Source organism: Phalaenopsis equestris, unplaced genomic scaffold (assembly GCF_001263595.1).
Source record: "Phalaenopsis equestris unplaced genomic scaffold, ASM126359v1 Scaffold000761, whole genome shotgun sequence".
In the NCBI taxonomy this organism is placed as follows: Eukaryota; Viridiplantae; Streptophyta; class Magnoliopsida; order Asparagales; family Orchidaceae; genus Phalaenopsis; species Phalaenopsis equestris.
In genome coordinates this window covers 2,718,431-2,735,971 of record NW_018165201.1, presented here as the reverse complement: position 1 = coordinate 2,735,971, position 17,541 = coordinate 2,718,431, and the positions used below count along the sequence as shown (strand labels likewise).

The 17,541-nt window shown below is 35.1% G+C and overlaps 1 protein-coding gene across 1 annotated transcript in view; it reads left to right on the top strand.

Moving 5' to 3' along the window:
* The first annotated feature begins 16,798 nt into the window (after positions 1-16,798).
* LOC110031026 (tryptophan aminotransferase-related protein 2-like) overlaps positions 16,799-17,541 on the top strand; it is a 6,845-nt gene continuing 6,102 nt past the window's right edge. The window contains exon 1 of the mRNA XM_020734057.1: positions 16,799-17,456. Within this exon, the coding sequence (XP_020589716.1) occupies positions 17,074-17,456 (383 nt within the window). The 5' untranslated portion in view covers positions 16,799-17,073. The remainder of the gene's footprint in view (positions 17,457-17,541) is intronic.

Sequence of the window (17,541 nt, the reverse complement as noted above, 5' to 3'; positions counted from 1 at the left end):
CAAGATTTAAAAATTATTATTTATATTAAAACATCATTTGAATCTAATTTAATAATTTTTATTCTATTTTCTTAATCAATATTTTAATTGATTCTAAATCTTTGTAGCTTTGTAGTCAATTAGATTTTTTTAAAATACTACTTAATATATATATATATAAACTTGATGAGTAGTATTTCGAGTCAAAACGAGCCGAACACGAACGAACACATCTTAGTTCGTGTTCGGCTCGTTAACTTATCGAACAAAATTAACGAGCCGAACACGATCTTCTTAACGAGCCGAACATGAGTTGTTCGCGAACAACGAGCCGTTTTGACAGCCCTATTCACAGCACTAGCAACACTGGGGCTGTTTGAAATCTAATTTCGTGCCCTGCTGGAAGACAATTCGATCCAGAATTTTAGCTCGAAACTTGACTTGTTTATTTTGATTTGATCTTAATCCGAGCCAAAATTTGAATCAATTTTCAAGTAATTAACGATCTTCGAGCTAAATTCTCAGCTCTATGCACAATAATGCATGTAAGAATATTAAAATTTAATTTATAAATTTAGATTTGCATATTTTTAACTCTCAATTTAATGCAATACTTGCAATTTCATCTCTTGCCTCTCCATCTTTGAATCTTCACATTCATTTATTTTCCCCTCAAATTAGCTATGGGCACATAAATAAATAAATAATAAAAAACTCATGAGTGGAAGACCCATCATAATGGTCATAAAGAAATAGAACCTTTATGCTAAGTGGGATTCCCTCTCATTGCACCAATTCCCTTCTCCCATAAATTCTCCACTTTAAGGCATTGATGCTTTTGGTGGGCTAGTGGTAGAAGACAAGTGGGTGGCAATAAGACATTACAAGCATCACCCACTATAATAAAATTATAAAATATAAATATTTTTTTTGAAAAGTAATAAATATTAAAAATATTTTAATATATTTTAAATGATATAACAATGATATTTTCATCCATAAAATATATAATATTTTTTTTAAGACATTCCAAAAGGTTATTATACGAGCCTCCAACCACCCCTAATATGTCTAACAGTTTAAGCGCCACATTCTTAAGACCAACTTTGCCAGAGCGGATTCGTACCCCTGACCTGAGGGGTCTTATACCATGAATATCAATCAACACAAGCGTGCGCGCATTGACACACAAAGATATATAATGGTCCCGCATGCATGATTAAATGTCACCTTCTTCCCCCGCTACTCTTTTTCCATACATTTAAGATATGATCCTCCACTTAGACTCCAAGCCTTTCAACATGTGAAGTCCACATCAAGCCTCTTGCATCTCTTAATTCCCCAACATGGACATAAAATAATTAGCCTTTTCAATCTTTCTAATCTTTACTCCTACAATAAGAATTATTGAAAAAATTATGGCTTTAAGGGGGATATGTCCTCTTCATTGCCCACACCAAGCATCACAATCTAGCTTGGTTGGTGGTCCCACTAAGGATGGGGATGGGGGAGGACTTAAAAATTTAGTGTAATTCCATTAAATAAATAAAATCAATGCAAATATAAAGAGTTAAGAAAATGGCAAAAAAAAGTTTTCACTTTTGTTAAAATAAATAAGAAATTTAGTGGGTCATTAATTGGGTTCATGACTCGTGTTCAGGTCTGACATAAAATTTACCTGACTCGAAACTACTTGATCCGAACCGAACTCGAATGTTAAATAGGATCAAAAAGTCTAACTCGAACAAGACCAACCTTCAGCCCGACTGACCCAAACCTGACTCAATTAACACATTTAATATATGCTTAATAGTTATTTGGGTTATACTTAGTTTAATTTTGAGTTAAATTCAGGTTGGCGGGTAAAATTTGAGTTGACAAGTAATTTAAAGTAAATTTTGAGTTGACAGGTCAACCCAAGGCCGGCTTGAATAATTAAATATATTAAAATTTTATGAACAAGTTGTTATGAGATAAATAAATAAATAATTTTGCCCCCTCAATAGTTCTTTTTGAGATTCTCTTTTTGTTCTCATGAAATATATGAAGGTAAAATGAAAATGAAAATGGTAAGAACATAAATATCATATTTTTGATGTTAGTTATTTAAATATATTGGAATTGTGTGGTATATAAGTAAATTACTCTTCTTGCAATTGAATATTTTTTTGTGCAAATAATATGTTGATTATTGGTGAATATATCTAGGTCATGTGGTCTTTTAGGAGCACATTAATCTTACATCACTATGGTGAAATAAAATACTCTTTCATTCCCTAAATAAAATATTGCATTTTTTTGTATTTTAATAATATTTTTTAATTTAAATCTAAATTTATGCTTAACCAAAAAAGAAAAGAAGGTTTGCATACATGTCATTAGGGGTGCAAATGAACTGAACACGAATGAACAAAGCTTGTGTTGGTGTTCCGAAGAGAGCACATGAGCTAGATATATTCACCGATAATCAACAAATTCGTTCGTGTTCGGTTCGTTTCAAATTTAGTTTGTTTGAAATAAGCATGTGTTTGTTTCTTACGAACGAGCCGAACACGAGCTATTCGCAAACGACGAGCCAGTTTGATATCCCTAATAATAATATATATAAATTATATAACTTAAATTATATAAATCCATAATATCTATATTAGTGTATTACTAATATAATATATTAATATATTATTATTATTATTAATTTACTATATATTATAATTTATAAAATTTAATTTTTTTAATACATCATAATTATATATATATAATTATTTTAAATTATTTTATATTTCGAATAATAATGATTCGAACACGAACGTACACATCACTCTCTCGTTTACTTATGAAATGAATCGAACACAAACTCATTGACAAATTATTCATGAACAACGAGCTTTTTTAACAGCCCTACATACCATGCAATTCATATCTATTTACACATCTAATAACTAAACACAAGTGATTTTTCTTATATTGGCATGAAAATTTTGGATGGTATTATTGTAAAATATATATTTGTGGTAATAGATATATAAATACAAAGGAATTGGGTGGTATTTATGTAAATGTCACTAGCGTGATGGGAAATGTGGGACAGAAATTGAAGTGAAATGACTACAAACAGTGTTTGAAATGATGCGCATCAAATCTCAGTCAGGCTCAAGGAGACATTTATTTTCCACCCAATTTTGATTTAATAAGTGCTCCAAATCATATCATATTTATTATAAATTAATTATATAATTTTTAAATATTGAATTTGGATGCGTATGATTTGAAATTTAGAAAATAACCCCAATATCTTAGCTTTAATTTTTTTTTAATTTTATTTAGATGAATACAATAGGAAAATAATTAATCAAATTTTTTTTTATATTATATTTATCTCAATCTAAATTTTATAGGCCTATTTTGTATTTTAAGTCATCATCAAAATTATATTTGAGGAACTGCTTTTTATAATTTTTTTTTGAAAATATATTTTTTAAAATCTGATTTATTAAAGTACGGCGATTATATTAAAACTATTGTTTGCACAGATAAAAACTTTAACATTACATTAGGAGTCCGAATGTAATTTTGTATTGGGACTCCAATCAGGATTTGATACGTGTACAGACAAATCGACCCATGCATTCAATTATTATTATTTATTTTATGAAGGTTGTATGCGTGTACACGTGTCAGATCCTGATTGAAGTCCTGATGCAAAACTGCATCATGACTCATAATATAATATTTTTTCCATCATAAGACTTTTTGTATACACAGTATTTAGTCCTTTGCTTACAAGTTGATTTTTTTAAAAATTAAGTTCTAAAAAATTTTTTATTAGAATTATTTCATCCCTAATTTATAGAGTTTGAGGACAATTTGGTCAGTTCTATAAATTTTGGGATTAAAGTGGACTCATATAAATAATTATGAATTATTATTGCACTTTAATCATTAATATAGGCATACATTTCAAAGTTTTTCAACCATAATATGGGTTTTACTCCTAAAACATTTTTTTTATTGTCATATGAACTCTATAAGTGAGAGATAGTGTGTTTTATTTGAAATAATTAGATTTAATGAAAAAAATAAATTTATGAAGTTTTCTATTACTGATGAAATAGTTTATATTCCATTAAAAAATTCAGAGTGAAATATTTATTTATAATTAGTGTTGAACTCCGCGGGTTGAAGGTGAGGTGAGTTCATGTTAATATTAAGATTAGGTTCGGCTCAAACAGTTTTGGGTCGAGTCAATTTGTGGTTAGAACTTAACTTGCCTTGCAAACCCGTATTGACAATGTTTTTAATCTATGGTGCAATTATAATTGGGTGTTCGTGGCAATGATTGGTGGAGGTGAGCGGTAGCAACAATATCAATAAGCAAGGATGCTAGCAATTGTAGTGGAGGGCGACCATGAATAATAGGCAACAACTACAATGGTGGCAACTTATGATTATGGTGGTAGTAATCAGTGACTTATTGAATAAGTGATATTGACTAGTGATCAATGCAAAGATGGTGGGGACCAATAAGTGAGAAATGACACAGTGTATTTAAAAATCTCCCAAACTTAGTTGACCGAGCTGATCCCATACAGCCAAGCCGATCTCAGCCGACCGAAATATACCAAACTGAGCTTAGCTGACCAACCCATAGAGCTAACAGATGATAAGCTCATACATGTAAAGTACTAAATAACATCATGTAAAACCCACGTTAAAGCATGGGCAAAAATATAATATTAGCCGACACAGGAGTCACTCTCCTGACAAATCTGGCTCACTATTCATACAAGCATGCAAGTGCAAATGCAAACAAAAAAATGACATAAGTGGTGATAATAAGTTTGTCATGAAGACAGTAACTCAAGAAGAGATGAGAATAACACGACAGTAGCGACCCGAAAAGGGTATGCCGTTGAGGTAGTGACTCAAAGAGATGTGCATGTCATGACGGTAGCTTCCCGAAGACTATATGCCGAGGAGGCAATGACCCAAAGGGATGGCATGTCGTAGGGGCAACGGACTGAAGAGGGTTTGTAGAGGAGGAAATGATCCAAAAGAGATGGACATGTCGTGGAGGCAATAAACTGAAAATGGTATACTTGTGAGACAGTGACCCAAAGGGATGAGCATGTCGTGGCGACAGTGGCCCGAGGAGGGTATGCCGAGGAGGCAGTGACCTAAAGGGATGGACATGTCGTGATGGTAGCGACTCGAAGAGGGTATGCCTAGGAGACAGTGACCTAAAAGGATGGATATGCCGTGGTGGCAGCGGCCTAGAGAGGGTATGCCGAGGAGGCAGTGATCCAGAGGAATGTGCAGCTCAAGTGAATGACAACGATCATGCAAGCAAACGCATACAAGATACGATGCAACATGCAAGCAAGCATGCATGCACATGCACATACACAATATGTAATAATTGGTTGACCGGGTCGGGGTAGCCAGTCGAACCAAAGTACTATGCCAACTGGACTAGGACTGTTGTTTGAGGCACAAGTGGTTTCGTTTAGTATAGGACGACCGATCGAGGTACAAGTGGTGTCGATCGGTCTGGGACGATCGTTTGAGGCACAAGTGACGCCGATCGATCTGACTGATTGAGGTACAAGTGATGTCGATCGATCCAAGATGGCTGATCGAGGAATAAGTGGTGTTGATTGGTTCCAGACGGTTGATCGAGGCACAAGTGGTGTCGATCGTTCCAGAATGATCGGTCCGGGACTACCGATCGAGGCACAAGTGATGTCGATCGATCCGAGATGGCTGATCAAGGCACAAATGGTGTCGAACTGTTTGGGACGACTGATCGAGTCATAAATGTAGGGTGTCCTGAACCTTAATTTTTTCGTAACGCGTGTAGGTGGACTCTATGACTTCCTATGGTCGTGGGAGGCTCCGGATGGACGTGTGCTGACTTCTAATCATTACATTAAGCACCAAGCACGTCTCACATCCTGGATGGGCCTCCCAGAGGGAATTTTTCTTAATAGGGCCGAATCGCCACCCAACATAGTTGCTTGCCCCTGAACAAGTGCTAGAAAGTTCCAAGTGGATGTCTTGAGCTACAAGATGCTACGGACAAACCGTAGATCATCTCGAGCCATACAGGTCGCCACCCTACATTTGTGACATTAAAAATTGATGCCAACAACGGCGATGTCATAAGTAATCATACCCGTCTCCCATAACGTTTGAAGCTCTTGAATTTTTGCCACTAAGCAAACGTCAATTTTCTCATTTGGTGTGGACCTGACATGATCAACGTCATATATAAGAACGATACAATTATGCACATATCGAGAGGCAAATTGTACGAGATTGTGGCGTGACTGTATGGAGTGAAGCCATCTGCACATAAGCCATGTCTAACATTTTGTGCTCTAACTGCAAAGTCCAGCTATGCATGATCAAAATGCCTCCAAGCCTCACCACGTGACATATGACTCATCGAGTTAGCATCAATAGATCCAATATCGTGCCAAGTCATGTGAGGAGTCCTACACATAAAAACAAGCAGCCTCTGAAGTCGAGGTATGAGGGGAAAATAAAAGAGACACTTATATAGAATATATTTTTTTTATTTTTACCCTTTCACTTTTGTTTGAATTTATCAGCACCACAAAATCGGCAAGTGGTGTTTGTTTCATTATACTTGTAATATATCATGCAAACATTAACACAACAATCAATCTTTTCAGATTGTATCCCTAACTTTAAAGCTAATTTTTTTCTTATGTGCAGGTCATCCGACATTAAATTCCCTGCAAGGTTTGTCTCTTTCAATAATATTGTCACTTAACTGAATGCTTCTCTGACATGTTAAAATCGGATTTGATACTCAACATTTGCAGCGCCACTGATAACTTCGTATGTGTGGTGCAATCATCCCAAAAAGGTTGTTGTGTAGCGTTCAGTAAGTCATAAAATTGTTGTGACTCGTTGTTTAACGTTTCACTTTTATGCGGAACATTCTCAACAAAATGAGCTCTGTGAACATCATGGACCATTTGTTCGCATGTGTTAGGATCATATTCCTCCACTGTTGAGGAACCTCTGCGATCGTACTGAACTTCATGTTCTTGCTCACTATGTGTAGTCCAATACCAATAAATTGGTTTGAATCAAATGTGATAAAGATCTAATTCAACTTCTTCAAGTCGTAGACACACCTGATTTTTATGCTTCGCACAAGGACACCAAAACTTACCCGCTAAACAATAAATGGGTTATTGTCTTGTAACCTGCACGAATTCGTCAACACCATCAAAAACTCATCAGCGAGTTATTTTCGTCTTGAATATATTTTGTTATACATCTAAGCTCTCAAATTACGAATATTTATTTGCAACATAGATGTAGCTTCACATATCAGTTCAACCATTACGAAAAATATAAATTAGTCAAAGCTTATCAAACAACCAATGTGAATTCTACTAATTATAAAATCCCCATATATATCACCTTCACTTTGAACAAGACCTAATGCACTCCTCTACTTCAACTAAGCAACTTGAATTCTACTAATAACATCCCCATCCATATCACCACCACTTTGAACAATAAACCCAATCAATGCATTCCTCCACTTAAATCAACCAAAGTGAATTCTACTAATAACAACCCCATCTAGATCACCATCACTTTGAACAAAAGATCACCCAATCGATGTTGTCCTCCACTTCACTAATAAATGTGAATTCTACTAATAACATCCATTTCTATATCACCATCACTTCGAACAAAACCAAATGCATTTTTCCACTTCAACCAACCAACTTGAATTATACTAATAACATCCTCATGTACTTCTAAGCTCAAATCTTAGTGTGTTTGTATATGTGTGTGTGTGTGTAGATTTGTATATAGATAAATATGTATATATATATATATATATATATATTAAATTTTTTACATACATACCACATTAACTGTGTAGGAGCAGAATGGAAGGGTGAGAAATATGCATACCATACTCCTAAAGATTTTCATTCATACCTCTCAATTCTAATGTAGATGCATACCTAACTACCTAACTCCTAAACTTCAATTCTTACATACATACCAAATTTTGAGCCTCCCACACTTAGCTCGACGTATCGTGAAGGGATCGGTCATAAAGGTGAACACCGGTTGAAAGAGGATCTGGGACGACAACGACGGTGAGTGGGAGGAGTCTCGACGAGGATACAACGAGAGGGTGATGTTCCAGAGAGGAGAAGAGAGGAAGGAGTGCGAAGCGACCGTTTCAGGGGCGCGAAGATGAAAATGAAGAGCAGGAATTGGTATTCAAGCTCATGTGCACCGACCATATCACAAACTTTGCATCCAATATTTTTGTCGCTTTTAAGTGTCGGTACTTGTGTCGCTTTATTTAACACTAATCCAATGTAAACTCTGTCGCAACGCCGCTCAACCATTTGCCGCTTTCCATAACATCATTTTTTACTTTTAGAAAAGCGAAATACAACTTTTTCATGTATAGATTTAAAGCGCTAAAGTGCTATGTATGTAATTATGAAAGTTTAGATGTGAGATATGTAAATACATAAGAATTATGTGCTATTTATGTAAATTTTCCTTTATTCAATAAAACAACATTGGAACCACACACAATTGTCTTCTGCAAAGTAGTGTTATTTTATTAAACTGAGTGGAAAACCCATTACAAAGAAGCACTTGTGAAGTCCCCCATATGCTTCTACATTATGGTGCTTTTGTAATATTAAATTTTGGGCCATTTACATACATACCACACAATTCTTATGTTTTTGCATATCCAATGCCTAAACTTTCATATTTACAAATATGCCGCTTAAATCTTTAACATCATGTCAAAAATATACATTTGCATGCATTAAATGTATGGCTCCAGTGTTATAGATATAAATATCAAATTTTAAGTGTTAGATATGCAAATAGATGCGCAAAATCTTTCTTTTTTTATATAAATCAAATGTCATAATATAGTGATTTTGTCCATCCTAAAGACATTTTGGAGATTCTTCTATTACATTTTTGTTGTGTCCATGTGTTGTGCTTTGTGCAAAGTTAAGACGTTAATTAATAACTCTGTCATCGTGAATTTTATGACAAGAAATACTAACTATTTTTTTATGAAATACTCAAAAACCAAAATGTCAAGTTATTTCTTATTATTTATCTTAAATTGCTCAGTTTATTTGTTATTTTATTAGCACACTAGCTTGAATTAATATTATTTTTTTTAATAGTAAACTAGTGACAATGACTTTATATATGTTTAAAAATACAAGAATTTGACACCACTACTAGAAGATTTAAATCATCTGTAACGGCGCCAAAAACTTGATGCGACTTTTTTATATACCTAAAAATACAAGAATTTGACACCATTGCTAGAACACTTAAATCCCCGACAACAACGCCAAAAACTTGATGTGACTTTTAATATGCAAGAATTTATGAACCCAAATTTATATATTTATAATGATTTTGTAAAGTCATAATTTCAAACGCAAGCATACATATCACTCGAGTAATACATGGCTCTAGTGGAGTCCTGTTTATCGATCCCACAGGGAAGCGAGGTAAGATGTCCTTAGTCAAATTCTAATCTACTACTATTAGTCCTTAGTTTGGAAGTGTGATTTAAGAGATTTTACTAACACATACTCCTAAATGTAAGTCTTAAGTTTAACACAACTAATAACTACTCCTAAATACAAATATAAATTCTAAAGATAACCCTTTTTTGATGAATTGGTTTGGAGAATTTTGAGATATGAAAACGTGGCTAGGCTGGGAGGATACCGGCTCTCACTTCGAAGCTCCCACGTTCATCTAACATATTCGCTTCAGGTTCCAAACCCTAGGACCAAATTGGAGATTTTAGTTTGTCATCCTAAAATCTCCAATTCTACGCCCATCAATGTATATTTCCCTATTTATTTGCACTCAACGCCCATGAATGTCACCATCCATAGAATTTGAATGTGGTTCCACTTTGTTAAGAATTACACTGCCCTTTCGGATCGATGAAATTACAACAAATTTTAACACTACAACGAGCCCTTGTTATAATGTAAATGAAGTGCAAGTAAAAACCATCACATTTATAATTAAATTTTCTTCTAACAAGCATCCCAAAATCCTAAGCATGAATTCTGCTCATTTCAAAAAAAAAAGTAAAGTGAAAATAATAGCATAATCTTCTCATGTCACTATTTCCAAAGAAGATGAAAGAATAAGAGAAGCTCATCACAAAACACGAAGAAAACACAACGGAACACAACGGAAACTTCATTTAAAGAAAACACAACGGAAACTTCATTTAACCAAAACAAATACACTAGATAAGTGTTTACAAAAATGAAAAGAGAATGAATAACACAATACTTAGCTTTTTTCCTTTGAAAGAAAGATGAATATCTCTCACACAAAGTCTCCCGCCGATCCATTAATGCTAGTACAACTCAAATTCTCTCAAAATATGTTAGAACATCTCCTTACAAATTCTCTCAAAATCTCCTCTCCAATCTCTCCAAAAGGGTAGAAATCTACATTTTTACTCATATTCTAAGAACCCTAAACTTTCTCCACAGTTTTCCTAACATTCCTCTCACAAAAAAAACCACTTTTTCTAACCTAGATTCGTTCTTTTAAAGTGTAGGGATGAAGTTTGAAGAGTTGCCACAAGAATTCTTTCAAAAAGCGTCCAAATACATCGAATCTGGGCCCATAACTGCCAATAGTCGGTCCAGAATCTTCCCGGGCGCAGTCGGCGGGCTTGAGGGCGCTGTAGGCGAGCTTTTCTGTCATTTTTCGGTCTTTTCGGGGGCGCCGTCGACTAGATTTTTGCACAGCTCCACCGTTTGGCTCCGTTTGGCTCCGTTTTAGCTTTGTTTCGCCCTGTTTCAGTTGCGTTGTGTTCCTAACAGATAGCCCTACAAAATAAGCATGAAAACAATATTTCTTTAAAGTGTAATCTCATTCAAAAATATGCAAGAAGTGTAAAAGAGATTAAACATCGAAAGACTTATCGAAATGTGACAGGACAAAATTTCATTTATTGCTCGTTTTTGCTCCAAATTGCACTGTTTTTGTTTTTTCTCTCCAAAAATCCATTTATTGTACCTGAAACAAAAAACATGCAAAATACATTCCTTTAAATTGCAGTATCATTAAAATTAAGCATAAAATGTATATAGAAAATCAAACATTTTTTAGGCGTGTCAACTATTCAACTCAAACTCGTAGAATTATGGTCGAGCTCGAAAATGCCTAATAATTCTGCATTTGAGAAAATAATTTTAGATTTATGGTCTGTTTGGAGTAGTTGCATCTGTTTGAAGAAAAAACTAGGAAGCTGCTGCAAAAGAAATAGTTTTACGAAAAACTGCGGTAGTTATTATAACTTTATTTTAATTTCAAAAAATCGGATCGTTACTTTTTGTCGGCCACTACACTTTATCATGTAAGGTTGAAAAAAAAAACAGAAAACTATGACTTCAATTTTTAGAAAATAATAACAAAGAAAATTCCCAAATAGAACAGCGGAGGAGGTCTAAAAAGCAAAACAACCAGAAATTTGTCCAAAACATTCCTTAAAATGGCACCAATTGCAAATTTAAGCAGCTTTTGAATAAAAATGCCATTTGAGGTAATTTTGAGTAAATTACCCTTAAGATTGTATCTACATGCTCAAAAACTGGAATGTAAGGAAATCTGATTCGTAAAGAGCTAAGCGCACCTGCCAAAGTTGTTGAACTGGGCCCATCTGCTAAAGTTGTTGAACTGAGCTCACCTGCGAAAGTAGTTGAACTGTGCCCACCTGTCGAAGTAGCTGAACTTAGCCCATCAGTTAGGGTGGCCAAAGCGAAGTAGTATCAAAATCAACCATCAAAAGAAACCAAAGTGACTGATGAAAATACCTATCAATCCTTCATTAAAGAATTCGTTAAGCAATTAAAACAGAAGTCTTTCAAATGTGCCTGAGACGATGACCATACCAACAATATCTTATAGCTGTCGAGCAATTAGGGATTTTTTTTTTGAAGGTGTTAGAGAGAGTGGTTGTATCAACCATATATGACAACATTCATTAAGGACGTTGCAGGGTATTTAGAACCGAAGTTTTTAAAAGGCTCAAGAGGCGATGCTGATACCGAGCATGACTTATGGCTCGAAAGTTACGACAGTTGTGAATCTCATCCACATTAAAACGATAGCAAAGAACATTAGAGAAGGAAGCTACATATATGGATTACTCTAAGTTCCTTCTAGTAAATTTCATTTATCTCCCTCTCTCTCTTCCATCATATTCTTGTATGAATCCACAAACAACACTAGACCTCAAGTCCTAAAATGATTCAACAACATCAATCACATCATTGTACAATTTAAGACACTACAATTTTGAACAAGATTTACATTGATACCACTCAAATCCAACATACTTACATATCTAACACCAAAACTTCAATTTTTACATGCATACCATCTTCCCTTGCTGATGTCCTTCCCCCAAGTCAATATCTCATTGATCTCAAGAGATGATTAATACAGAATCACTCTACAGTGTTGGAAGACTCACCAACGGTAATTGAAAGAAAGTTAAATTGACAACAAAAAAAAAATTTCCTCATTTTTTTTTTCATTACTCCATTAAATAGCAAATTACATTACAATATTCTCATCTCAATTAGAAAAGTAATAATTAGGAAATCAAATTAAGAAAACAATAAATATTATTTTTCCATTAAATAAGTTAAATTAATAATTGTTTTCCCATCAAGCTGGGAAAGCAATAACTAGGAATTCTAATTACGAAAATAATGCAATAAACTTAACATAATAAAATACATAATCTAATAATTAACTTCCAAAAATGCGAACTTTCTAAAACTCCTTTGTACTTTCCAAAACTCCTTTGTGATTGCACGAATTATGGAATTAAATTATCACCCTTTCGGATTTGCATTTGCGTTGATATCTGCCTTCATATTTCCTTCCGGATTTGCATCAATTCCACCTAGATTTGCATCAATTGCCGGCTCTCCCGAAGAACTTGACTTCAACAAGTTTTGAAGAAGGTAAGCAACAAAAATATGTGGGTTTAAACGCCAGAGTTCTGATGCTTGCAACTAGACAAAGTCTGAATTTGGATGATTCTTCCATTGAACTAATAAATTGTAATATCCTCCACGCCGAGTAGTAACAAACTGGTGATCGGGTATGGACGCAATTTCATCCCTTGGGCCGGTATGTTTGTGGTTGCTGACACTTGTTGTACCTCTTGTATTGGTGGTAGTTATTTTGGCATCTCTTTGGTCATAATGTCTTGGAACTTCTCTAACGTCTTTGTAAATTCGTTCGGGATAATACCGTCGTCCTGTTTAGCATCTCGTTTCACTACTAACAATACTAGTTGTTCTTCCTTTAGAGCTTGAGTGAATTGCCTAATGGTTAGCACTGGAAAGACTTCTACCTTTTTTTTGCTTCGGTTGTGCTTCAAATTTAGAGATCTGCAAAAGGGTCTAAAACAAAATTCTGTGCCATTAAAGTAAGAATTGGCATACCCGTCATACACCACCTTTCTGCCATAGAGTCAGAGTCGACCCAATAACAAATGACAAATGTTCATGAGAACCACATCACACCAGACCTCATCCAAATAACTTTTTCCCATTGTGAAACTCACTAAGCAACGATGTGTAGCTAAAATGAGGTTAACTTCATTAACCCAACTTACTCGATCACGGGTGGGTGGGATGTTTTTCAATTTTCAAATCCAAGCATTCCTCTGCATCATTGGAAATCACATTCATTCCACCCTAGTTGTCAATTATTATATTTAGCGCACGACCACCATGCTCCATTCAGATATGAAAAATGTTGGTGCGCTTCCAATCAAGATCAGCACCTTGGATCTTTTTCTTAGCACTCGTCAAAACTCGGTGAATCACACGTGAATCACACGAATCACACAACTGGGCAAATCAGTTGCTCCCAAGTGCTCTACATCCTCGTCGTCGCTTGCTTCGTATTCTAATTCTTCCCCTCCATCCATGGTGTCCACTAATCGAAGTTCTTTTTCACACACAAATGTCATTTTTTTCTCTTGTAGGACATACTACAACAAAATATCCAAACCCCTTGCACTTATAGCATTGTGGCCCGTCGCCCATAAATTTGGATTTTTCTCTTTGGTCACCTATCATGGTGTGTCTACCTTGGTCAGTGGGTAGAGATGGTTTCTGGTATTGCTGTGTTGATGCTCATTCCTGTTTGGGATCCGTAGATGACATGCGCCTTCCGTTGAAGAATCTTAATCATTTTTCAACTCATAAAGCCAATTGGTAAGCTTGATCAACATTTAGGATCTGTGCTATTAGCATCACTTTTCGCAACTCATTATGTAACCTCAAGCGATTTCGAGCTAGAGTTTGATGTTTGTCTTCCACCACCTTGCTGCGGACAGTCAATTCATGGAAATGGTTTGTGTATTGGTTGACAGTCAATATTCCTTGTCTTAGTCGCAACATGTCTTCAAATATCATTTGCTCATAGTCAATAGGTAAATATTTCTCCTTTAGCCGCTCCTTCATTTCTTCCTAATTGGCCACTGGCACCCGTTGAGTACGACGTAGTTGTTTTTCTACGCTACTCCACCAAGCTCGTGCATGCCCTTTTAATTTCATACGGACATAACATACTTTTCTATCTTCGAAAATAGAGAACCAATCAAAATAATCCTCAATAGCCGTCAACCAATCTTCAAAGCAATGGGGTCCAACTTTCCAAGAATGTCTGGAATATCGACCTTCATGCTCTTAGTTAGTTTATCATGAGGGTGACGGTCGAAGTCACACTTTCTTCGTCCCTTGGGAATTCCATGACCATTTCGTCCAGAGTAAGCTTCACGATCACCAAATCTCTTGGAATTTTCATCTTCTTCATTATCATCTACTTCGGCTTCCGGAGGAGGACCGCACATACTTCTATTACGAGACACAAACTCATCTCGGGTTTGATGCTCCTCCATGGTATCCAATTTATGAATGATATGTTCTGGAACCGATGCCAGTTGGGTAATCTGTGTTTGTAGCTGGGCTAGATCAGTGCTTTGGTTTTGGTTATTTGACATAATGTAAAAGTTGCCACTGCGGGCTACCAACATAAAATATTTGACTTCCTTGAAGCAAAAAAACCCGCCCTAATACCAAGTTGGCGTCGCTCCCTCAAGTCAATATCTCATTGATCTCAAAAGATGACTAATGCAGAATCTCTCTACAGTGTTGGATGACTCACCAACGGTAATTGAAAGAAAGTTGAATCGAGAACCAAAGAAAAACTCCCTTTTTTTTCATTACTCCATTAAATAGTAAATTACATTATTATATTATCATCTCAACTGGGAAAGTAATAACTAGGAAATTAAATTAAAAAATAATAAATATTATTTTCCCATTAAACTTAGAAAGCAATAACTAGAAATTCAAATTACGAAAACAATAAATTTAACATAATAACATACAAAATTATTTAAAAACCTGAACTTTTCAAAACTCCTTTGTGATTGCACGGATTACGGAATTAAATTATCAACCTTTCAGATTTACCTTTGCATTGATATACGTCTCCATATTTCCTTCAAGATTTGAATCAATTCCTCCCAGATTTGCATCACTTGCATAAAAATATCCATCTAATTTTTTGAAAGTCAATATAATACTATTTTTGATGCCGTATAAAAAATTGTATGAATGTAAATAATAATATTTAGTTATTAAATATATAGACAAAAAAAAAAAAGGTAAAATGTTAAAAGTTTATTTTGATCTAGGGTTATTTTAGCAATTCGATAAACTTTTGGACTAAATGTAAGCAGTGGGAGCTAATAAGGAATTAGCGCATTTTAATACATACCACTATAGCTGTCAAAAAGCTCGTTGTTCGCGAACAGCTCGTGTTTGGTTTGTTAAATAGCTCGTGTTCAACTCGTTCGTTAAGTATACGAGCTGAACACAAACAAATTTTTAAAACTCGAATTATACAAGTCGAACACAAACAGCTTTTTATTCGCTTGTGTTTGGCTCGTTCTAGCTCGAAATAAAAAAAATTTTATATAACTTTTTATATAATAATATATTATATATAGTTATGTCTAAATTTAAATCATAACACCTCATGTGGCAATGTGGTTAGCGTCTTCTTTTGTATATATTTGATTTAGGTTCAAATCTCACACTTTACATCTATTTTTCTCGATTTAAGTTTAAAGAGCCAATTTCGAGCCGAACACGAATATTTAAATCGAGCTGAACAAGAGCACACTGTTCACGAGCCGATTTCGAACACGAGCTATTTCAAACGAGCCGAACAAGAGCCAAGCCTGAGCTCGCTCAAGCTCGGCTCGTTTACAGCCCTACATACCACCAATATAATTTTTTTATGTTACGCAAAAAAAAATATATATATATATTTAACTTAAGAAAATAAAATATACATTATAGAAATAAATTAAAGTTTAGATATTAGATATTTAAAAAAATAAGAACTGAGAGGCACCTATGTGAATCTTACAAAGGCATTAAGTGGTATGTATGTAAAATCTTTAAAAAATTGAAAGGAAAACTTACATATATAGCACCCGAGCATTTTTATTTACAAATTTAGCACTCCTTCATCTATTTTTTAAAATTTCAGTCAAATATTAAAATTCATTATAAAAATTTAGGGGCTAGATATGTAAATACATAGGCGTAGTGTGGTATATATGTAAAATCTCCAGATAATAAAAGCGGTGAGATTCACTGGTTCTTCTACAGAAAGATAACTGTGCCGAGTGAGGAAAAGGAAGGAGCGCCAATGGAGGATGTTCGTAGATTCAGTTCAATGCTTCTTTAGGAGAGGACTTCTCTCTCTCCATTCTTCCTTCGCTTTTCAAGCTTTTTTGTTCTTGAAAACAACAGAGCAGTTTAGCGAAGAAGAAGAGCGCGTCTGGTTTTTTACCTCTAGGTTTTTGTTTCAGAGCTTCAGATAAACACTAGCATTCCTTTTCTTGATCGAAACAGACCTTTCCAGACATTTTGCGAAAGGGCCGATAAAGCTCATTCAATGGCGACCACGAACGGTAACCTACACCATCGGCACGCTGATTGCGGGTCCCCAAGCTCATGCGGCCGTGCTTGGCACCTAAGGCGGAAAATGCCTAAATCAACTGGGGAAAACAATCGAGTTCGTTCACGGAATCCGAACATCTTTTGGCCTTTAACAACCGTCGCGATCGTCCTCCATCTCGTCGCAGTTTTCGTTGTTTTTTTTCTCTGCAAGGATGTATTTGGTGTTGCAAACTGGAGCAAATTTCTCTTCCCGGCGAGCTATTGTACCGGAAATGAGCAGAGATTAGAGATTTCAGCGGTGGTCGAGGAGGAGATTAGTGTTAGCTCTACAAGCGGCTCGATTCCAAATTCCATGGATTCTATCATTAATCTTGACCAGTGAGTCATCCTGTGCTCTTTCTCTGTTATTATGTCTTTTTCCGCCTTGTATTAGTTTCTCCGGTGGCGAAGAAGCGTAACCGCA